Raw genomic sequence first — 25216 nt, forward strand, 5'->3', positions numbered from 1 at the left:
TATATATTTTTATACTAAAACAAGTATTTTTATAGAATGCTAAAATATAAAAAATATTGTTTTGCCTTTTTTTTTTAACAAACAAACTAGGAAGACAAATGCTTTTTTTTTTTTTTTTAACAATGATAGAATATACAAAAATGATTATTTTTGGAAGACTAAGTAAAGAACAAAAAACTTTTTTTTTTATTTGAGAAAAAAAAGACCAAAGTTTGTTTTGTTAAAATTTGGGTATCTCGTCTAATGAGCCTTTTGATTTTAACAAAACTTAACATTGACTAATAAACTTGTCATTAAGTTTAAAATATAAATGCACAAATATTTTTTTAAAAAAAATAACATACGAATATTTTTATTAAAATACAAAATTTTAAAAAAATTTATATTTTTATACTAAAACAAGTATTTTTATAGAATGCTAAAATATGAAAAATATTGTTTTGCCTTTTTTTATTTTGAACTTATTAAACTAGGAAGACAAATGCTTTTTTTTTTTTTTTTTACAATGATAGAATATACAAAAATGATTATTTTTGGAAGATAAAAAACTTAACATAAAACTTGATCCCTCCTCTTGAACATGAGTGTGCTTGACCCCAACCCATCAACCCTTGAATGCAGCCCAAAACAAACCGGACCAAATAATAAAAACCATGGCCGAAAAAACTCATTCAATATTTATCAAGGAAAAGTCTATGCCCAGCCTATTGTACATTGAAACCTAAAAACACTAACCCACAGCCACGTTACCTGGCCCATAACCCATCACGCACGGCCCAAATTAGAAGCCGAACGATCCAAAAAGAAGACACACATTAGCCCATTGTCATACAAAACCCCTAAAGCTCATCTCTTTTACTGACCCTAATCACCACCAGAAATTCGCTAAATACCAACGGAAATACCGACAGACTTTTTTCTGTCGGTATTTTTCGGCCGAAATCACCGACGGACAATATTCGTCGGTAATTTGTCTAATTACCGACAATTACCGAAAAAATTCAGAATTAATGAAAAAAAGGGCGGGTAGGTGGCGCGGGGGTTTTGGCGGGTGATTTTTCCGAAGGAATCACCGACGGATTTGAAATGCCAGATCCGTACCGGTGACGTGACCGGTGCACCGTCAAAAATACCGACGGAATCACCGAGGGATTTGAATAGCAGGTCCGTGTGGTGACGTGTCGATTGCACGTAAGAAGTACCGACGGTTTTGCCGACGGATTCACCGACGGAATAAAACCGTTGGTAAGTCCGTCGGCAAAAGTGAATATATCAAAGCCGTCACTCTCCTCCCTCATTTCTCCTTCTTCTTCCTAATCCTAACCCTCCCCATCTGCAAAATAACCAGCCCCCCCTGGCCCCAAAACAAAAATCTTCCTCATCTTAGCACAACAAGTTGTATTTCTTGAAGTTTTGTGGTCACAGCATCCGTTCTGATTTTACCGACGGATTTTATCATTTTTTGTTAAGTAATTCTATCTTTCAAAATTTTAACATTTAAATGTCAATTTTATTGTTTTTTTAGTATATGTATTTTTTTTTAGTAGATGTACATGTTTTATTGTTATTTCTCAAACAAACTTGTAGTATATGAATGTATAATTTTATACTTGTTATGGTTTGTTTTAGATTTTTGTAAGATTGTATTTGTTTGAAAATTGTTAAAACTTAATTTGTAGAATTATCGAATTACATGTTATGTTTTGAAATAATTAAGAGCTTGCTTAATGGGTCCTTTTTATAGAGGTTCGATAGAAGTCATGGATGATCGTTCATGGATGTATCTAGATTCACCCCAAGGATTGCGGAGGGATGATTATTATAACGGGGTTCAGGGTTTTATTAATTTCGCAACATCTATTCCCAGAAATTTTACTGGAGGCGGTATTAGGTGTCCATGCAGGAAGTGTCAAAATAAAAAGTATCTGCATCCAGATGTTGTAATGATGCATCTTCTACACAAAGGGTTTGTGGAGGATTACGAGTGTTGGTATGCACATGGAGAGGTATTTGTTAGTAATAGGAGAATGGGAGAAACGGTGGTTGGGTCAACTTCTAGTGCTAGCAACGTGCATGAAGCGGCAAATGACAACACTAATCCTTACAGAAACATGGTTATGGATGCAATGAGAATGAATCAAGATAATGTCAATCAATGTCCAATCATAGAAGAAGAACCTAATGCAGAGGCAGCTTAGGTTTTTTGATTTGTTGAAAGATTCTGACGAACCATTATGGGATGGCTGCACAAACCACAGTAAATTATCGGCCGTGGCACAGGTGTTCACCATCAAGTCAGATCACGGTTGAGTGAGGCTGAGTATGACAAAATTATTGATTGGGCAAGAAGCATTTTACCTGAAGGGAACAGGCTCAAAGAGAATTTCTATGCTGCGAAGTCCATGATGAAACCCCTCGGTTTAGGATACTAGAAAAATTGACATGTGACCCTAACTTCTGCATGTTATACTACCTTGAAAATGCTGAGATGACCCGAGTGCATGACATGCTGGGCATTCCCGTTACAAACCCAGAACTGGCAGGGGAAAGAAGACTCTAAGTGGCATATAAAAAAACTTAGATATTTCCCGATCACACCTAGACTGCAGAGAGTTATTTATTGTCACCAAGGACTGCTGAAGCACATGACATGGCACCAAACACACGATGTCGTTGATGGTGTGATGGTGCATCCTTCTGACCGGCGCAAAGCGTGGAAACGCTTTAACAGTGTTCATCCTGACTTTTCTGCTGAATCAAGGAATGTTCGACTTGGGTTGTGCACAGACGGGTTCAACCCATTTGGGTCATTTGCTGCTCCCTATTCTTGTTGGCCGGTCATTATCACAGTTTATAACTTGCCACCGGGAATGTGTATGAGGTCGGAGTTCATGTTTCTATCTACTGTCATACCCGGTCCAAGCAGCCCAGGGCGAAATATAGATGTTTGTCTTCGACCGTTGATAGATGAGCTGGCGCAGTTGTGGTCCTCCGGATCTCTGACTTATGATATATCGAGGAAACAAAATTTCCTTATGAGGGCGGCTTTGATGTGGACTATCAGTGATTTTCCAGCTTATGGAATGCTTTCTAGTTGGAGCACGCATGGGAAACTCGCATGTCCATACTGCATGGAAAACAACAAGGCATTCACGCTAGCAAACGGAGGTAAAGCTTCTTTTTTTTACTGTCACCGTCGCTTCTTGCCACTTAATCACAGGTTCAGAAAGAACAGAAAAGATTTCTTTGTTGGTAGAGTTGAAAAAGATGTTGCATCCCCAAGTCTTTCTGGTGAAGAATTGCATCATGTTGTATCAGAGTACGGTGACATTGTGTTTGGCCTTCAATCAGGTAAGCAAAAGTTTCCTGGTTTTGGTTTGACCCATAATTGGGTAAAGCGAAGTATCTTTGGGAGCTTCCGTATTGGAAGACTAATCTTCTCCGCCATAACCTTGATGTCATGCACATCGAAAAGAACGTGTTTGAGAATATTTTCAACACCGTCATGGATGTGAAGGGGAAGACAAAGGACAACATGAAGGCTAGATTGGATATAGCTTTATACTGTAACCGTAAAAATATAGAGTTGGTTTATGACGAGTCACGGGTTGCAAAACCAAGGGCAAGCTTCGTGTTAGAGAAAAATGCACAACTGCTAGTCTACAAATGGCTTAAGAGTCTGCGTTTCCCGGATGGACATGCATCGAACATATCAAGGCTTGTTAACATAGAGGACTGCAGATTGTATGGAATGAAGAGCCATGACTGCCACGTGTTTATGCAAACACTCATCCCATTAGCTTTTCATGATTTGTTGCAAAAGGGAATATGGGATGCACTAACGGAGATCAGTCATTTCTTTAGAGATATATGCTCCAGCAAGATGAATGTTAAGCACATTGAGATGCTTCAAACGAATATCATCGAGACACTATGCAAACTTGAGATGATATTCCCTCCTTCATTTTTTGACTCAATGGAGCATCTGCCTATACATCTACCGTTCGAGGCAAAAGCTGGAGGAACCGGTCCAGTATAGATGATGTACCCATTCGAACGGTGAGATATTACAGTTGCAATGGAATTCATATCTTAAAGTATTTTCTATGTTTTTCTTATTTGAAAATACTTGAATTGTACTTCAATGCAGGTACTTGTTTAATCTAAAAAAAAAGGTTAAGAACAAGGCGCATGTTGAGGCTTCGATATCTGAGGCCTATATTGTTGAAGAGATATCAACATTTATCTCGTACTATTTTCGAACCTCATCTGAGAACAAGAATCAATCGCGTTCCACGGCATGACGATGGCGGTGAAGTGCCTTCCAGTGGGAACTTGTCAATATTCTCCAATACTGGACGACCCACACCTAAAAATGCCGTAAGAGGAAGATATTTGTCGGAAATAGAATTCAAACAAGCACACAACTATGTTCTATTTAACTGTGATGAGCTGATACCATTTATTCAGTAAGTCTATATATGTGTAATACTAATTAAACTTTGTCAGTAATATACTGTTAATTATATATTGTAATATCATACACTCATTATCACTTGCAGGCAACATCGGCAATATTTGCTCTCCAATAACTCGCAGCTGACCGAATCCCAGATCTTTCAATTACAAGATGAACAATTTGCCACATGGTTCAGAACACATGTAAGCACTATCACAAACTCATTCTAACGTATGCATGTCATTACGAGATTCTCGTTCATTTACCGTGTATTGATGTACATTTCATTTACAAGGTTTATCAAATGGGAAGGAGTGTGCCCAAGTCATTGTCTTCACTAAGCCTCGGCCCTGAAAGAAAAGTTAGGTGCTACAACGGGTATTTTGTCAATGGATATGTTTTCCATACTGAAGAATACGGGCAAGGAAGAAAGACATACTACTGCGGTGTTTGTGTTAAGGGATCCACAAGTAGCCAGTTAGAAGTTGACTACTATGGTAGATTAGAAGAGGTCATCGAACTGCAATATCATAGCGAGCAGAATAAAGTGTTTTTATTCAAATGCTATTGGTATGACACGACGGACAGAGGAATCAGAGTTGATCCGCACCATGGTCTGGTCGAAATCAACTCAAAAGCTAGACTCCGCAACATAAACGATGTCTTTGTTTTCGCAAAGCAATGTCAACAAGTTTATTACACATACACCCCTTCATTTAGAAAGGATCGTTCAAGAGTTGATTGGTTTTTTCCGTTTTAAAAAACAAAACCACGGGGTCGTGTCGAGGTTGTTCAGGATGAGAACGAAGACACAAGTGTGCGAGATGAAGTCTTTCAAGTTCGTGAGTTGGTTGAACCATATCGAGTTGCTCCTTCGATTGAATTGGAAGAAAATTCAAATTTTCGAGTTCTCGATGATAGTCTTGTTGATATTGACGGAGAGGAGTTGCATGTTGTTCTCAGCTCTAGCAGAGAAGCAAATGTCGATGATGAAGATGAAATCCATATTGAAGATTGCGATGAAGATGATGACAATTCAACTGATGAGGAAGAAGAAGAAAATTCCGACTAATTATGAAAATGAAGCCCTATGTAAAAACATTTGTCTCATGTAATTTAGATTATAGATGATGTATTTTGTAAAACACAACAGTTACTGTTTAAGCAATGTGGTTATTGTGTTTATGTAATGGACAATTTATCAATTAAGTTTCTGCAGAAAGGTAAAAAGGCAATACAAAGACAACCTTTCCTACATCGTGCAATCTTACCGACGTCCATACCGACGGATAGTCATCCGTCGGTATCTCACAGAGAGTTCGAAATTAATTACGCGAAATGCCACCAACACCGACGAAATTACCGACGGCTTCATCGACGCATACACCGACGGATTATAGTTCGTCGGTATCTTACAGAAAGTTCGAAAATATTTACAACAAAATGCCACAATCAGCGACGGGTACACCGACGGATTCTAGTCCATCGGTATCTCACAGAGAGTTCGAAAATATTTACAACAAAATGCCACAATCAGCAACGGGAATACCGACGGATTAGAATCCGTCGGTATCTCACAGAGAGTTCGAAAATATTTACAACAAAATGCCACAATCAGCGACGGGTATACCGACGGAATTAGTCTGTCGGTATTTTGTCGGTCACACATATTACCGACAGAAATACCGACGGACCGCGCGATTTCCAAAGTGTGTGAATTAATGCGCCTCTGAACTTGTCAGATTACCGACGGAATCACCGACGGACTGCGAAAAAAATGGAGGGCTTTTAAAAATTCAGGGCGAAATTCAAAAAATACCGAAGGATTTTTGACCGGTTACCGACGGAATTTTTTACCTTTTACTGACGGAATTAGTTCCGTCGGTGATTCCGTCGGTAAAACTGACCTATAAGTTCCAGCCCCCGCCGCTTCCCCTCATTTTTTTCTTCTTCTCCCCGCCGCTTCGCTTCTCCTCCGTTTTTCACCTAAGATTTTTCATTTTTCCCCTCAATCCTTAAACACTTTCACCTTTAATCTCTAGCAAGATTTGGTGTTGTAAATCTTCATCATATTAAAAGGTATGTGTTTTTTTTCTAATTTATTTTATTTTATTTTATTTTATGTTGTTTTGGTGTTTTTTGTTGCAATGTAGATAAAGTTTTGAATTTGACACATTATTAAGGTATGTATATTTCGTTCCTTTTCTTGATGTAGGTTTTTTTTTAATTTTTTGAATATTTTTTGCGTTGTGTTGTGTTGTTTAGAATTGTTATTAGTTAATTTAACTTAGAATTAGTTAAAGTTGAATATTTGAATTTTTTTGAATTTGTTGAATATTTGTTAATTTAATTGTTAGTCTATATTTTTTTTAATTTATTGAATATAATTTATTGTTGTATTGCCTATATAATTATTGATTAATTTATTGAATTAATATTGTTAATGTTGAATTTACCTTAGAATTAATAATTGCGTTTGTTGGAATAATTATCGATTTCCAATTTAATTTATTTACTTTAATTTATTTTTTAGTTGTTTTTATTTTTGTTGTTTTGGTGTTTTTTTTTTGGTAATGTAGATAAAGTTTTGAATTTGTCACATATTAAGGTATGTATATTTCGTTCCTTTTATTGATGTAGGTTTTTTTTTTTTGAATTTTTTGAATATTTTTTATTTTTTTGTTGTCATAATTATAATGATTAATTTGTTGAATTATAATTGTTAATGTTGAATTATAATGATTAATTTGTTGAAGTATAATTTTGTTGAATTTATTGAATTTATTTTTTGTCATATTTTTTATTGTTTTGAATATAATTATTGATTAATTTGTTGAATTATAATTGTTAATGTTGAATTGTAATGATTAATTTGTTGAATTATAATTTGTTGAATTTATTGAATTTATTTTTTGTCATATTTTTTATTGTTTTGAATATAATTATTGATTAATTTGTGAATTGTAATTGTTAACGTTGAATTTATCTTAGGATTAATAGTTGAATATGTTGGAATAATTAGTATAGATTGGTTCAATTGGTTGTGGCTATTGTTAATATTTGCAGGTTTGTGGATTTGGGTAGTATCCAGTATAGGGGAGGTGCTGCCGATTTTTTTTTAACATTTGAATTTTATTATACAATTATTAATATAAAATTGTTTAGATGCGCAGAATGAAAACCAGAGCTGGTCGTTCACGTCCAGTCGAATCAAGTTCGTCTAGCAGCGATGATGATGTTTCCTTAGGTGCCTCTCAAGAAGAGGCACCTACACCACCTGCGCCGTCAACCGATGCTGCCTCTTCCAGTGATGTTTCACATCGCAGAAGCGGCGTGCCTTCGAAGCGGAATCAATTTACCCGCCAGTACGAGGCACAGTGGAAGGACGATCTTTCAATGTAAGTTTGTTAAGGTTTTATTTTTTTTTATATAAAAAAAAACAAATTTAAAACATAATTTATGAAGTAATCACAAATTAATTTCATTTCTTTTCAGGTTCACAAAACATTGAGGCCCGCCCGAGTAATATCATCGGCATTTAAAGCGTCGATAGAGATTCCATTGTTTCAATGGAGTCAGATATCCAGACATCCTGAATGGATGCCTCAAATCAATGCATGGTTTCGTAGATTTGAGGTTCGTGTTAATATATAATTTTCAACTTATTTCTAATAAATTCTAGTTATAATTGTAAATAAATTATTAACATTTTAAAAAAATATTTTTTTATATACAGCATCGATTCTACTGGGACGATGAACATGACACTGTTGTGAGGAGGGTGTGGGAAAATCACGCGGCAATTAGGTAACATCGAAAACAATACGACTTCTTTTTACATAATTATTTATGTTTCGAAATGTAATTTTTTCGTGCGTGAATTAGGTTGCGTGATTTTTGGTATGACACCCAGAAAAAAGCAAAACAAACAGCGAGGGATAAGGGGTTCCAAGGCTGGAACGATGTTGCGGTTTGGAGGGATTTCAAACCAATATACATCCCGAAAGATATATGGCCGCACTATCTTCAGCACGTGACGTCTGAGCGGTTTACTCGACGCTCACAGTCCGGTGCTGGCAACCGGAATCGGCCAATTCATGGCTCGGTGACAACGCACACCGGCGGCTCCGTTCCGTTTTCTGCACATGCGAAACGGATGGTAAGATTAATTTAAATGAAATATATCGTTCAATTAATTTGTTGTTAATACATTTTTTTCATTATAGGCTACGTCTCTTGGATGTCAGCCGAGCCCTATGGAGCTGTTTGTGGAGACGCACGTGCGAAGTCATGACCGCCAAAAGGGGACGCAACAGTTCGTTGACAACCGTGCTCAACATTTTGTGGTATGTTTGTTCAACCATTTTATTTTGTAAGTTATTATTATGTTTATTGAATTGAATATGATGATTTTTTTTTTCAGGAGACCTATAATAATCGGTTGAGGGAGAGATACGGGGACGATCCATCGACCCATCCGGAATTCGATCCGGATTTGTGGATGGAGGCTGGATCGTCAGGTGGACCCGATAAAAATCGAGTTTACGGGCTCTCCAACACTACCACGGCCAACTTGCGGTCGACCGGTACTGCTTCAACCGCTGGGAGCTCCCAATCTGTATCGAGCTCCCAATCTAAGGAGTTTGTGGCCTTGCAGCAAAGGTGCGACCACCTATCAGAGGCATACACACAACTCAAAGAAGAGCAAAGATTGGCGAACGAACAACACAGAGCAGAGTCTGAACAACAAAGAGCGGCCTATGAAGAGCTTCGGCAAATGGTCATGAACATGACACAAGGTGGAACATGTGAGCCTAATCATTTTTGGCCGCCTAACCCCCATCCTCCTCCTCCTCCTCCTCCTCCTCCACCTTTATATTAATTTTTAATAAACATTATTTACATTTAAAATTTTGTTTAATGTTTTTTTGAAACACATTCATTTTGTAATGAATATTATTTCACTTTGAGTTTTTTGTTGCTTAATATAAATTTTATTTGCATAATTGGTTTGTATTACCATTAATTTATATTATTTTTTCAAAATAATTAAAAAAAATTAAAAAAAAAATTACACAGGGATTTACCGACGGAAAAACTCCGTCGGAATTCGACAGTGCCTGCCACCGTCACCGACCATCACCGACGGAACAAATCCGTCGGTATAAATTTACCGACGTATTTACCGACGGACATATTCGGTCGGTATAAAATATCACCGACACTTTTCCAGACGGAGTTCGTCCGTCGGTATTTTTATAACACCGACGGAAAATATTTCGTCGATATATGCCAAGCGGGAAACTTTTTTTTTTGGCGCGCACGGTCCGTCGGTAAACCCGTCGGTAAAAGTTTTTTTTGTATTTCCGACCGATATAGCGACGGAATGTGGAATCACCGACAAAAGGTATTCTGACGGGAGTATTCTGTCGGTAATATAGTCGGTAAATACTTTACCGACAAAAGTTCTATCACACACCGACGGAATATTTCCGTCGGTAAAACTGTGAAATCTTGTAGTGGAAAATCAATTTAAATTTGAAATCTTTTGGATCGTGATCCTCTCATAAATATGTTCAGAAAATGATTGTAATGTTTGTTAAATCTAAATCATTGAATTTAAATTGAATGGACATGATTTAGTGCATAAAGAAAATGGCAACAATTTTACTCTTTATTATTTTATTTCTCTCACCTAATTTATATTATTGAATTCAAAATCAGTGTTTAGATTTGAAACATGACCAATCATGCTACTAAGAGAACATTAGAGGGTCCAAATTCAGATTTATCATATTAAACTTTTATACAAATTGACGAGTCAATTTAAAAATTACAAAATGTGAATCCTGTGAATTTTAAATAATTAGTATACTATGAAAAAAAAAAAAAAAACAGTGGCTACATGTATTTGTAAAGACCATTTATATGAAGATTTGTTTCTTTGGTATTACTCTTTAATAATTTTTAATTATATATAAAAGCTTAAACTTTGTCTTGAAACTATAATAAAACCTGACAAGAAAGGTTACTCAGAATAAGACCTGAATTATGGATTTGGATGGTCAATCTAGATTGACCCCAAGAAATTATTTTTTTGAAATGATTAAAACAACATTATTTTGATTTATTTTTTTGAAACTAAAAAATCAACAAGTTGAAAATAAGGTCTTACATTGAGTAGACAAGGTTGCAGGTCTACTCGGGTTTTTGATGAGTCCTTTCTATTTGTTTTAGCTCAGATAAATCTAATTTATAGGTTGGTTGAGTCTCAAATTAACCAGTTGAACCAATTTAGATTTTATTACTATGGCTGAAACATTTATCATGATAAAAATACCTCATTGTTTAATATACCCCATGATTAATGTTTTTCCTTTTTCAAATTACTAGTACCTTTTGAGCCATTTTTCTCAAGAAAACAATGAGAGAATTACATTTACATTCCTATAATTTAGTTGATTTTTTTTATTTTGTTTTTATTCTTTTAGAAGTTACAGTTTACATTCAAGATCAAAATAATCTTTAAAATTATATAACCCTTTAAATTCTCACCAAAAAACATATCAACAAGAAGTTCAAAACATTTATAGAATTATCATTATATTTCAATTTAATAATTAAGAAATCTTTATATTAAATATTACAATTTTGTTATTAATTTTTTTTTTAAAAAAAAAAAAACCCTAGTTGTCACCCTCCTCCCTTTCTCCACCCTATAATCCACAACTCAAACCTAAATTTTTCATAAAATTATGAAGCTTCTATTCTCAACCATGAAAAAAAATATTTTATATGTAAAAATATAATATGAAATTAATCTGCTTAGGCTGCAATAGTCAATAATGATGAAATTAAGAATGAATTTTGAAGTTCCTCCAAGTACACCGTGCCCAAAAACAATGATTACCCAAAACCTACATCATCAATTCATAAACTTTCTCATCAACACAGCCCCATTTATCTCCCTATTTAAAAGCTAAAAAAGCAAGTCTCCACTCTTCTCTTAAAGTTACACTAAATTATGATTTGTTATAATGCTTGACTTGTCAAAGCAAAAAAGCAAGTCATATCCTTAGCTTTTGAGGGAAATGGGCTGTCAAATCCTCAAACAAATTTGTGTGTTAATTGAGATTAAATTTTTCACATGATTTTAAAGGTACTCCTTCATCATTTAATAAATTCTTCTCGGTACTAAACTAAGAATTTAAAACTAGAAAGTTAAAAAAAATAACACCAAAATATTGATTTCCACTAGCAGAATATTTGTCAATATAAAAGCGGTATATTATTGGTACAAAGATCACCAATGAATTTACCAAGAAAAAAGTGTCGTCTGCTAATGTCTCGTCAAGGATTTTATATCAGTAAGCTCTTGATAAGGGAAAGAGTACTGGCTAATCTTGAATTATCATTGGTCATATATTGTGTAAAAGATAGATTCACTGACAAAATCACTGACAACCATGTTTTGTCAATGAATGTATCACTCTATATCAAAACAGTTAACAATTCTCAGTAATTCTACAAGGGAAATGAGTATGTTTTACCGACGGACAAACTGATATAATTGTTATGTTCATTAGTGATTTCATCAATGTTTTAGTAATTTTTTGAAAAAAAATGCTATGAAAAAAATTGACATTAAATAAAAAATTTAAATCGAAGAACACATTTAATATTATTGATTTAACTTTAAAAATAAATTACAAATGTTTTTATACATTAAAAAGAAGTTGTATATAGAGGGAGAGGGGGAGGGGGATGGGGAGGAAAATCTCATGAAGATCCGTAAAGGAAAGGAAAATGATTGGACAAGTATGTCATCATCTGCTTCATCATCTCCTCTAATTGCTTCCTACCTCATTCTTCATATTTTGCCTTTATTTTAGCCATCAAAGTATCAATTCGTTGTTCAACCAATAAAGGATCCACTATGTGACCGTTTCTTAAAACCTTCTGATGTCATGAACTCTAGATATCCCTCCCAATTACTCTCAATGGTGTGGGGAGGTTTTAAGTTTCTCTACACCAGAAAGTTATTTGACTTGGCTCTTCTCTTCCACATCTATATTCTTACCTGGACTATAAGTATCGAGTATAACTATAAATAAAAACATTAATTCTAACCTTATACACATCTCTAGAGGCAAGTTATAAATTATTAGTATGATCAGCTTATAAGAATAGGGTGCAATAAAGGATCCAAATAGATTGAATCTATTTGTACACAAACCAAGACATACATTTTATAGTTTAATTGAAAACTAAGGATGCACCATATTAAATTGCTTACAAGCTTCACCTTCGAAAGAATGCCCCATGACTCCATCATGTGAATGATATCATGTCACGTGTTTACCTATCTTTAGAGATATAAATAACATTTGCAATCTAATAGTGATTGAGAAGCATCTCAATTTTTAATATGTAACAATTGCATAGGATCTTACAACATAGAAGTTCTCTTTAAGTCTATTTTTTTCAAGTAAAATTAATTTTTTTTCTAATTTAATGATGTTATCATCCATTACTTAGGAAACCTCTATAGAATAATGATGACAATATTTATTAATAATGTAACAATAAATTCAAAATTCAACTTTGGTATTTAAAAGTGAATTCACAATCTAATAATCAATTATTATTTTTGTATAAAAATGTAATGAGCGTCAAAATAGTAACTAAATAAATCCAATTAACAACAAGTTATCTGTAACCAACTAATTATCTATCATTTGTTCAATTCAATTCTATAAAAAAATCAATTTCCCCAAAATTTCCAACATAACAATAATTAAAATTGACAAAATATGATTATTACCCATTATATAACTAATAATTTCTTTCAATTTAACACATCTGAGTTACAAAATTAAAATCAATTTTATCAAATTACAAACAAATTCAAATTTTCACAAATCCCAAACAAATCCTAACATACAAATCAAACTTTAATTTTCTATCAAAAGATTGTAAAACACTTAAATATACAAGCAAACCACAAAACAAATACTAAAAAAAATCAATATATTAACTTAAAACCTAAATGGGTAGGTTTGCTTACTTAATGTAGGGAATATTTAGAAAAAAAATGCACCATGAAAATGTTGTTGACACTAAAAAGTATTGGGTGGTCGAATTTGTGATGATAAGACCTAGATTTATGACAAAATAGGGGGAGCGGCTACTATTTTGATTTGCAATTAAAGAAGAAGAAGAGGATAGGGTTTGTGTCAATTATAATATTTTTAAGTTTGCCAATAGAATTTTTGACACAATATTATGACAAAAAAATATCATCGATAAGCTATTAGCAAATAATTAATGATGTGTCATTTTACCGATAAAATCACTAAAATAATATTATTATTTTTTATTATTATTTTTAGTTTGTTGATGATTATATTAGTAATTACAGACTAAATATATTTCATTGGTTATTAAATTGGAAATTTTTGATAGATATATTATGTCGCTATTATCATCAAAAAATTTAGATGAAAAATATTATGTTGGTGATTAATAATTTTGTGGTAGTAATAAAAAGAAAATAAAATAAATATTTTTAATCACCAAATCAACCTCTAATAGTTATATATATATATATATATATATATATATGAGAATCTTATCTCTCATAACCAAACTTAAAATTTAAATGCTGATGGTTAAAGAGACAACATCCCTTCACCATCCAACCAAATCACTCAAGCTTCATATACTTCATCACCATTACTACGTATATTTTTAAGAAATTGGAGACTTACGCATATTGTAATGCTTTAATTTTACCTGCAAACAGGGATATTAGAATATTTCGTTGGTGCTTTGAATTAAAAAGTCATGTGGCACCAAATATGATGTTTTGTCATATTTAGTTCTCATTTGCAGTTGGTGACGTGTTCATGATCCCATACTTGAGCACGCAATTATTGAGACCCAAAATAAAAAGGAGAATAACAAAAGACGAATGTTAGACAAAGAAACAGTTCATGGCGAGCTGTCTATAAATAGGCATAGCGAGGGAAACTGAATAGATCAACAAAAGCATTCTTCTTCATAATTTATCTCTCAACTCTTCAGCAAAGAAGGAAAAAAGAAATGGGCTCTGAGACTCCTCTCAAGCTTCCAATCATAGATTTCTCAAATCTAGGTCAAAATCCAGGCGCTGCCGAGTGGGACTTGGTGAAATTGCAAGTTCGTAAAGCGCTTGAAGAGTATGGCTGCTTCGAGGCCTTATTTGACAAAATTCCTGCAGAGAGTCGAAAGGCTATAGTTGGTGCAGTTGAAGAGCTCTTTGATCTCCCTTTGCAAACCAAAATGCGCAATGCTTCTAAGAAACCTTACCATGGCTATGTTGGACAGTACCCTCAGGTGCCACTATTCGAGAGCATGGGTATTGATGATGCCAACATAGCTGAAGAAGTTGAGAGCATGACCAACATCTTGTGGCCGCAAGGAAATCAAAGTTTTAGGTTTACCCATTCTCTGCTCTTTTTTCTGACATTTACCTTGTGCATAACTACTAGATTTCAATTTTTTTTTTAAAAAAAAAAAAATGCTTGATTGCACTGGTTGTTTGATCTTGAAAACATGTTTCCGAGTAATGTGTATCCTTTTCATCTGAAATCATATGTTTTCGCACAGTTTTCTTACTAATTAGTCAACCTCTTTTGCTAGCAATACTGTTCTGTCCTTCTCGGAGCAAGTGTCGGAATTAGATCAAATAGTTCGAAGGATGATTGTCGAGAGTCTGGGACTCGAGAAATACTTCGACGAACACATGAACTCTACCAACTACCTTCTCAGGGTCATGAAATATAAAGGGCCCCAGACAACTGAGACAAAACTTGGATTAACTTCTCACACTGATAAGAACATTGTGACCATTTTATACCAAAATCAAGTTGATGGGCTAGAATTACAAACCAAAGATGGTTGCTGGATCGATCTCAAACCCACACCAGACTCTTTTATTGTCATGATTGGAGATTCTCTTTATGTAAGTTCCTTCTCACCTTCCCTTTCTTTTTTCAAAAAATGATTCTTCAAAAATAAATATATAATTATATATGATCCTTTAGACTTTAAATTATTGATCAAACACAACATGTCACACCGATTAATATCAAGTTTTTTGTAATATTTATTTGTATCTCACTTTATTAATTTGTTGTTGTTAGACTTTTACAATATTTGAAAATACAGTTAAAATCATGTTTCTTAAAAACACAAAAATCAAGAAAAATAAAAATAAAAAATAAAAATAATATAATATATTCAGAAGAATAAAAAATAAATAATAGAAGTAAGAAATGATATTGGGAATGTTGAAGAAAGATCAAAATTGGTTTAGGAAAAAATACAAAAAAAAAATTCAAGTTTGATTTTTACTGATGGAGCTTTTGAGTGAAAAATTCAATTTTTTGAAAGAAAGAAAAATCAAGTTCAAAATCCAGAAATAGACTCAAATTATATTCAAGGTTTAAATTGAATTTATAAATTTGGGTTTGACTTGCAAAGAAAAATTGATTTTTTAAGTCAATTTAAAAAACTGCTTTTATTGGAAAAAATTAAAGTCTTTATTGGGGTCAAATTATAATTTTAAATGTACTTTTGATTTGGCCAAAAAGTTTTAATTGCATAATTATGTTTGAAAATGGTCAATTAGAGACTTATTGAAAAAAATATGAGACATGATCAACATATCAAACTAGAAAAGGATTCGCTAACATTGAGGGATCCAATTAGAATTCAAGGATTTTTTTTTAAAAGAAAAGATGTTCACAAAGCTCCAAGAAAATTCAATGCTGAATCAAAAGAAACCAAGCGGCGCTGTTTCACCATGTCATCGCCTGCAAACAGCTGGTGTTTCTTTGATAATTAAGGAAGGAGACGTTGGCAGCAATAATGGAGCCGTTTCCAAATCAAGAAGGGAGCGAATCACGGCTGACAACCCTCACCACCGTGATGCACGCTGGTTACCAAAAACATTCCCATCCTCCGGCTATAAAAGCCAGAAGAAAAACCGAACGCGGGAGGAGGAAACAGAGAGAGAGGAGGCAGAGAAGAGAGGCTACAGTGAAGAAAAACAAGAGTGAGACAGCTGAGGAGAACGTAAGAAAAGTGAGAGAGTGGAGAAAGAGTGAGCAAGCACAAGGGAGAGAAGAGGAAGGAGAGAAAGAAGCAAGCTGGACGGAAGCACAAGACACGGTGAAGCAAGGAACACAGCACCACCATCGTCTTCGTCTTCACAAAACCAGGTATGTTCGATAACCTTCTTCGTTTCGCTGCAAAAAAATGAGATGATGCATGGTATTATGTAAAATACAGAAAGAAAATCACGCCGAAACCGACACCTGAGACCACCATTTAGTATGCTCTGTTTCCACGTTATGCACTGGGAAGGGGATGAACAGTGCGGAGGTAATTTAATTACCTCTGCACTGTTCATGCACGCGTAATACACGTGCATGTGAGGAAGGGCTGGTCACTGGCATGGGCCAGTGACCAGGCTGGACTGGCTCGGCCCAGCCCAGCTATGTAGGCTGGCTAGGTCCAGCCCAGCCACATGGTTTGGGCTGGGCCCAGCACCCAAAAAATAATAAAATAAATAAAATAATAATAAAAAATAAAATCTATGAGTTTTTTGCAAGTTTTTTATATATATGGTATTTTAATAAATAACGATTTGTATTTTTATACTGTAAAGATACAAATTCGGTATTAAAATATTCGATTTTCATCAAAAACATCAAAAAATTTATTTTTCATGCTACGACCTAGTCTTTCAAAAATATATATATAAAAATCATATCATATTTTTATACAAGAAAATTTTAAAAAAATTATATTAGCATGCATTTTGGTTTTAATAACGAGTTTATTAAAGTCACGAAAACTAGACCAATATTTCAAAAATTTCAAAAAAAAAAAAAATTATTTTGTTTTCTTTTAATATCTAGGGTTATGATCTTATACGTAAGACGTATTCCAGATATTAATTAATTTTTTTTTTGACATTAGAACAGTTAAGTTTTACCCGATAAGATAAAAATCTCTTTACCGAAGAGAACTTTTTCTTAAACCATAGACAGACCAACAACTAGAAAACACAACAAGACCTTAAATTTTATCAGACAATTAAACAATGCAGCCTACCTTAGGTAGGGCGTATTTGGGGTGTTAAAACCTTCCCTTTACACAACCAGTCCTCGTACTAGATCTTTGAGACCAGTTAGGGTTTCTAATGACCAAATACTAGATGGCGACTTCCATTCCATTTTTTCCACTCATAAAAGACAAGAATTCCTTGTCTCTCTCCATATTCCACACATTTTTAGATAATACCAAATTTGAGGATGGATGTTTTCGCCGCAACGCCGCATACGTGCAATAAATATTATCATAAAAATGTTTAATATTATTTATAAATTATGTTATAATAGGATAATGATTGAAATATAATTCTAATAAATGTTTTTAAATATAGTATTATTATTAAATGTATAAAAAAACAATCAAATAAAAGAAATTAAGGGAAGATTGTTTTTTAAAAAAATAAGTCAAGTGTACTGTTTTGGCTAGAAGGATGGACCAACAAGCCTACTCTAAAAAAAAAAAAAAAAGATAAGTTTTGGCTACAAGGATGGACCAACAAGCCTGGTCTAAAATTAAAAATAATAATAGATAACATATCATAAAAAAATATATATTATATTTTGAAGTTAATATATAAAAAGCATACTACTTTGTGAATAAACCAACTATAATATTATCTATCTTTGAAGCATGTATTTATTTATTTGGAGTGAAATAGTTGATTTTTTATTGTGAACTTAAGGAAGAGTTCTTCTAAAATGAAGGTGCCTAATGCAGGATGTTATTTTATAATTTTATAGCATATTTATTTTTATTTTAATATTTATTTAATTATTAAGATTTACAAGGATGAATGATAATACAAGTTGGTTCTATTAGCTATGTAATTTTCAATAAAAAAAATCCTTTTCTTATAAGAATTATTAAGATATATGTACCTTCGTGTTCATATCTGGCATGCTCATGAACATCTTGCTTTCCTTTTCTCTTTCAAATATTTCTGGCATTTGAAATATTAGAATCCATTAGCAGAAATGGTCGCAATCAATCAGCAGAAGACTTCAGGTTCAGCGGCGGCGTCCATACGAGCTCTGTGTTGTGAACTGATCCTGCATATCACAAACCACTTTCAGAATTCATGGCAATGAAAATAAAGAAGAAGAGACGCTAGTAAAAGTAACTGCAGCAACTGCAGCTTACAGTACTTTATAGAAAGAAGTGTTATTAACGAAGATGTTTCCTGCAACACCAAAAATTCTGATTATAAATCAAGAAATTTATATATACATTTAATTAAATATATCTAGAATTATATAGGTTAATAAATACAAAAAAAAATATATATGTCTATTTAACTATCTAGCTGCATATTAAATATTTTTTTTTAAATGCAAATAAATTCACAATCATTTCATACAGCTGACTGAATCAAATAGTAAAGACGGAAGTGTACATGTGTTTTTAAAGTGATTCATGACAAAAAAATATAAAATATAATCGTGAATTAAAAAACTAATGTTTATATATAATAAAAGTGAAGATTATATATTTTATTAAAAATATGTAAGATCTCAATTTTATTTTTTATGTAGTATAAAAATAAAATAAAGTTGTAATTGCTACTTTGAAACACCATTTTCTTAGTTTTTGTATAATAATTTTCCAAAAAAATGTAAAGATAAAAAAATTCAAAAAAATAAAGATAAAAATAAAAGAAATGGTATAAAAGAAGCCAATTGTAGGGTGATAAGTATTACAAGTGTAAAGAATAAAAAATAATATTTTTTTTCAAAAAAATAAAAAACTAAAAAAATATTACAAAAAAAAAAAAGAAGATAAAAAGAAAAACTAGTGATAAATAAACCAGGTGTAAAATGATAGATAAAAAAAAACAATTTTAAAGAGAATATATATATATATATATATATATATATATATATATATATATATATATATAGTGTTATTAAAAAAAAAGGTTTAAAAAACTGAAAATTACAGATTTGGTATCATTAGAGTATAAAAAGGAGGAGAAAATTTCAATTGTACAATTTCTTCGGTAAAAAACAAATTGTTTTAGTAGATGTATAATTTACAACTGTAGAGCAAAAAAATTGTTATATCACGTTGGGCTTCGAGACATCGGCATCCCACTCCATGTTCGGTCAAGACATGTTCGCGCCCGACTATACTTGGGTTTGACATATAAGCTTAACCCAACTCCTGGTTCAGCGTACAAGTTGATCCCAACTCCTCTTGAGTTTAGCGTACAATTGAACCCAGCTCTTCTTAGGTTCAGTCTATTGCTAAACCCCACCACACTTGAGTTCAACGTATAGTTAAAAAGTAACCCCACACCAAGCCTCCCTTACTCTGGGTCTGAGCTAATAATTATGATATCCATCACATCCCATTAATTATGAACAAGCAGTCCATACTTATATTAATGAGATGTGATGGCATAACTAGTAGAATAATATTATTATGAAATTACATATATATCCCTCATATATCGTATGTAACAAGTCAAGAAAAGTAATATAAAAGGAAGCTTGAGTACAAAAAAAAAAGTTTGAAACCTTATGCTCTTAGACAAACACATTCATTCTTCTTCCCTAACTTCTACATTTTCTTTATCTTCTTCTTCTCTATCTTTATAAAAGCTCACTAATACCTTTATTAATGTCTTTTTACCACATAAAAATACCTTGTACTGACTTGATCTTTAAAGGGTCCCCTATCAACACCCCAATGGATCTCTAAGGGACATTGTACAGGCATTGACTCAATAGAAGATTTACAACCTCTAAAGAAATCCATTAAAGAAGAAGTCAATGTAGTTTGGAAGTGAAGGTTGTAGAACATATTGTGCATGATTTACAAGGGTCTTGAGGAATAATTCCTTCTAGAATATTCCCTGTGATTTTTGTAGCCTCATCAGTTTGCGTTGTTTGTGGGAAATCTTACAAAAGCTATTTACTTCTGCAATAGAAAGCTAAGCTTTGACGTACTATTCCATCCATTACACTAACATGGCAGATCCATATACACTAAGGCATATCAGAGATGCTAATATTGTTGTTGGTACATCTGCCCAACCTCAAATCGAGAAGATTACTAAGCAAATACATTTGCTCTCTAAAGAAGTCATTAGATTGAGAGGAAAAATGCCTACTCATTCTCAACCAGCTCACTATGTCCCAACACACATCTTACCACCTTAGCCACAAAAGACCCTTGTTGCCTAGAGACGCCTCAGCTATATAGAGGAGTATGGATAGAAAATGAAAGAACTGTTGAGATGCCAATCTTGTAGTCTAACATGAGAACGTTCATATCATCCCACAGTACCACTACAAAGTGAATAATCTCGTAAAGCCTATATTAGTCACCATGGGAGAGAAATAAGTCATCACTCCTATTGTTATAGGCTAGATTCCTTTAATTCATCTGACTTACACCAAAAACAGACTAGAAGAAGGGTTAAGGAGACTCTCGACATTACCATCTTATCCATTAACATCAAGTGGAAGGTTCTTTTATGTCCAAGAGAGTCCTCGAAACCAAAGTCCTGAAAAAGTATCTATCTGCAAAGATGAACCTACATAGTTATGATAGACTTAGAAACCCCTAAGGGCATATCCAGAATATGAGGGGGAGTCTTGAGTTGGTCATCCATGATAATAACATCATGTGTAAGATATTGCCCACTACATTCAGAGGGAATGTGACGATATGTTACAACAACCTGAAATCAAGGTCTATCCTAAGCTTTCAGGATCTATGTGCTAAGCTTGTAGCATGCTTTAGCACCAGCATTTCCATGAACAAAAGCTCCACAGAGTTATCTGGGGTTACTCAAGGTGAGAAGAAGTCCACCCAAGTATATCTAAAGAGATTTAATGAATAAATGCTTAAAATGGAAGACATATTGGAACCCATAGCCCATGAGGCTTTGATCAAGGGGGTTAGAAGTAAAGATTTGTGGAAACAGTTCCACCCGCTACAGGACATAACTTGTCTAAGGGTCAAGTAGATGATTGAGAGCCATATAAGAGTGGAGAACGCCCTGATTACTCGTAGAAGCTCCTTTTAGATCCGTAGAAAAGGGGTCAAACTTAAACCCCCCAATATGAATTGTTCCCTTGTCAAACAACAGGATGTTAAGAAGATAGGAACCTTCAAGGAGCATCCTAATAGGCTTGAAAAGGTTGACATTGTTGTAAAAACCACTTACACTGTTGTAAACCCATTTTTGGGTCCCCATAAAAAAAATAATAAATACAAAAAAAAAAAAAAAAAAAAAAGCTCAAAACAGTGCCGTTTTGAACGGCACTGTTCCCCTTTCTTCCCCGCCGAACACACAGCAGCAAAGAAGGAAAAAGAATGCATATTTAATGACGCCGGTCCCTCAAGCCCACCGACCGTCAGTCCCTCTAGCCCACCGACCGAAGACATTGGCCGACCACCTACCGCACCGCCGAAACTAAGGGAGGCACGCCTGGACAGCCGCGCCCGACCAGCCGCCGCATGACCTGTTCCTTGGCTCCACAATGAAAAAAACATGCTCACGGGCTCTATAAATAGAGGGGAGAAGGGAGAGACAGAAAAAGAGAGGAGGGAGAAGAGAGGAAACAGAAGGGGGAACAGAAGGGAGAGCGAAGAAGAAGAAGAAGCAGAGAAGATAGTAAAACAGAGGAGAGAGAGAGAGGAAAACAGCACCGCCGGCCACCGCGAACAGCCAGTTCCGCCGCCGTCACCCCTGCCACATCAGTTGCTGCCAACATCACCACCGCTCCAGGTAGCCTTGCCCGTCGTTTTTTTTGGTTGAGCTTCATCTGCATGCAGAACGTTTACATTCTGCAGCAGATGAAGATTAATTAGCGAGTTACTGTGCTGTGCACAGTAACTCGCTAATTAATTCACGGTTACTGTGCATGTGCACAGTAACCTGCAGATTAATTCTCTGGTTACTGTGCACACAGTAACCCGGTTACTATGTGCACAGTAGCTAACCCATTCTTTGGGCCAGGTTCGGCCCAGCCCATATATTTGGGCCTGATCCGGCCCATTTCAAAAAAAAATATTTTTTTTCAGCATTTTATTTTTCCATGTAATTTTTATGTCATTTTGATTAATATTTGGTGGTATTTTTTTTATGTTGTTAAAAATACAAAAATCTGATTTTTAAATACCCGGTTTTCGTAAAAAAAAAAAACTTCCAAAAATACAAAAAAATTAAAAAAAAGAGAAAAAAATGTTTTTGTGCATACGGCCAAGTGTCTCAAAGCTAAAAAATTCATATTGTATTTTTCATACACCAAAAAAAATATTTTAGCATGCATTTTGGCTTTAATAACCAGTTTATTAAAGTCAAGAGAATATTGGCCAATATTTCAAAAACAACAAAAATTTTACTTTGTTTGTCTCTTAGTATCCGGGGTATGACTTTACACGTAATGCATATTCCGGATATTTAATGTTTTTTTTTGGGCAATAGAACCTGGGGTATGACATTACACGTAATGCGTATTCCAGATATTTAATTTTTTTTGTTTGAACAATAGAACCCGGGGTATGACATTACATGTAATGCATATTTTAGACAATAGGAAACCATAACATGACTTAGATTTTATTAGACAAAACAATGCAGCCTACCTTAGGTAGGGCGTAGTTGGGGTGCTAATAACTTCCCTTTACGCAACCAGTCTCCGTACCCGATCTCTAAAGACCAGTTAAGGTTCCTAGTAACCAGAATACTAGGTGGCGACTCCCTGTCCATTTTTTAGCTTAGAGACAAAGAAGGACGATCTCACCATATTTTCCATGCCAAATAGACAACATACCACACCCTCATGAAGGGTTGAGGTGGACGATCGCCGCGCCGCCGCACACGTGCGACAGAATGGCGACTCCACTGGGGACTTTGTGGACTAAGCTTTGTTTTTGTCTGATGATTGTGTTTTTTTGTTGTGGTTTGCGTATTTATTTTTAAATATGCATTTTCTTTATATATTTGTTCATATTTAGTTGTGCGCTTTAATTTTTATACATATTTATCTCATGCATCACATAGTTACTTTTTTTAAAGCACACACAAGCTTCAGGTTAGGAGGGGGACTAGCAGCTTACCTTACGACTTTTAGTCAAGGTTTAAGTTTGTGTAAACCCCAACTCTTCGTTGAGTGCTTAGACTGGTAATGGTTGGTACACGTACCATCTCATTGCCTACAAGCCCCCATATTGCCTCCACGAGGGCGATCACTGGGACAACGAGAGTCCCTTTTTTTAGAGACCAAATAGTAAACCTACCTTTTGTCTCACTTAAAAAGATTAAAACCAGCCTTTAGGATGTATGCTCCGTATACATTGTTTTGCATCCGAGCAAGCCCTTCTTGAAGCATCTTGAACTCCAAACTTTTGGTTGACACAATAACCGTCGCTCAGAAAATTTTCATTGTAGAGTTTGTGCAAGAATCAAGATTCTTGTTTCATCATACAAGATTTGCGACCATATGTCACCCCTCGAAGGGCGAGTTTGTCATATAGATTACATGTTCATACATTTAACATGCATACATGTCAGATTGAAATATAGGTCCAAAAAAAAAAATCTACAACACCCGACTTCGAGCAAGAAACATGGAAGATGAAGAGCGTGCTCAACGTGATGCCTATTTGCACGAAGAGTTGGAGTCTCTGAACAAAAGCTTGACTCACCTCTAGCTTACTCGAGCATATATGGAGAAATGCCTCTGGTGAAGGTCCTTCCAATTGACCTATCATTTTTGTTCAAGCCCCAACAAAGACTCAACCTGAAGACATTGAGGGCCCACATGATCAAGAGCCTCAACACAATTTGAAGGGGAATTGCATCACTGTTGCGAAATGGAGCCTGTTCTTTCTCTGCCAAAATAACTACCTCAGTTTGATCATGCCTCCAAAAACTTGATTTTTTGTTTCAACCTATTCTAGTTTTTGTTGGTAATTTGGCTAAAAAATTCCACAAGACTTTCCTTGTCCACTGAGCCTTTCTTGTTAATAAAATCATGTGTTTTGCTGTGTTCATCACATGCCTTCATTTTTGTTGTTTCATGCAAATAACACATTGAGCATAACCTTTAAGCATGAAACCATCGCACCCAAAATCTTGTGGTGCATTTTCCTTTCTTCCAAACCCATACATTAAACTCATATGTTTTCAAGGATATTTTTTTGGGACCTCCAAAGTGAGTACAAAAACAAAAATCGTGTTGATATTTGTCCAAAACAAATGCATTTTGAAAATTCAAGTGATTCCTTAAATAGGTAACCATACACCTAGAAAAACCAAAAAAAAAAAAAAAACATGAAGTGACTCCAAAAGCTGGGTTTTATTTGCATAAATAATGAGAAATCACATTGCATACTCGCATGAAAGCAAGGCTTACCGATCCTAAATGCATGCATTTGAGATGAAGAAAGGCTATCTTTGATAATCCTTTCACAAAGTTGAAATATATCATTTGCAGTCCCCTTTTGAGCCTAATACATTTTCTTGAAAAAATGACCCTGGCTAGGATCACACCCCTACACTGGGGGGCAAGTGCAAAAAAAAATCCATAATGATTGAAAGTGCCCAAATAACTCTTGGGGGCATGAAAAAGTCTTCAA

The 25216-nt window shown here is 34.3% G+C and overlaps 2 protein-coding genes across 2 annotated transcripts; both read left to right on the top strand.

Annotated features, from left to right (window-relative positions):
* The first annotated feature begins 8690 nt into the window (after nucleotides 1-8690).
* LOC140954378 (uncharacterized) lies at nucleotides 8691-9341 on the top strand. The gene is made up of 2 exons (XM_073403746.1): nucleotides 8691-8805; nucleotides 8883-9341. The coding sequence occupies exons 1-2, from the start codon at nucleotides 8716-8718 to the stop codon at nucleotides 9339-9341; spliced, it is 549 nt and encodes a 182-aa protein (XP_073259847.1). The 5' UTR covers nucleotides 8691-8715.
* A 5167-nt stretch (nucleotides 9342-14508) lies between these two features.
* Nucleotides 14509-15521, top strand: LOC118062646 (probable 2-oxoglutarate-dependent dioxygenase AOP1.2). The gene is made up of 2 exons (XM_035076481.1): nucleotides 14509-14937; nucleotides 15143-15521. The coding sequence occupies exons 1-2, from the start codon at nucleotides 14564-14566 to the stop codon at nucleotides 15504-15506; spliced, it is 738 nt and encodes a 245-aa protein (XP_034932372.1). The 5' UTR covers nucleotides 14509-14563; the 3' UTR covers nucleotides 15507-15521.
* Nucleotides 15522-25216: the final 9695 nt, after the last annotated feature.

This window comes from Populus alba, chromosome 1 (assembly GCF_005239225.2).
Source record: "Populus alba chromosome 1, ASM523922v2, whole genome shotgun sequence".
Classification (NCBI taxonomy): Eukaryota; Viridiplantae; Streptophyta; class Magnoliopsida; order Malpighiales; family Salicaceae; genus Populus; species Populus alba.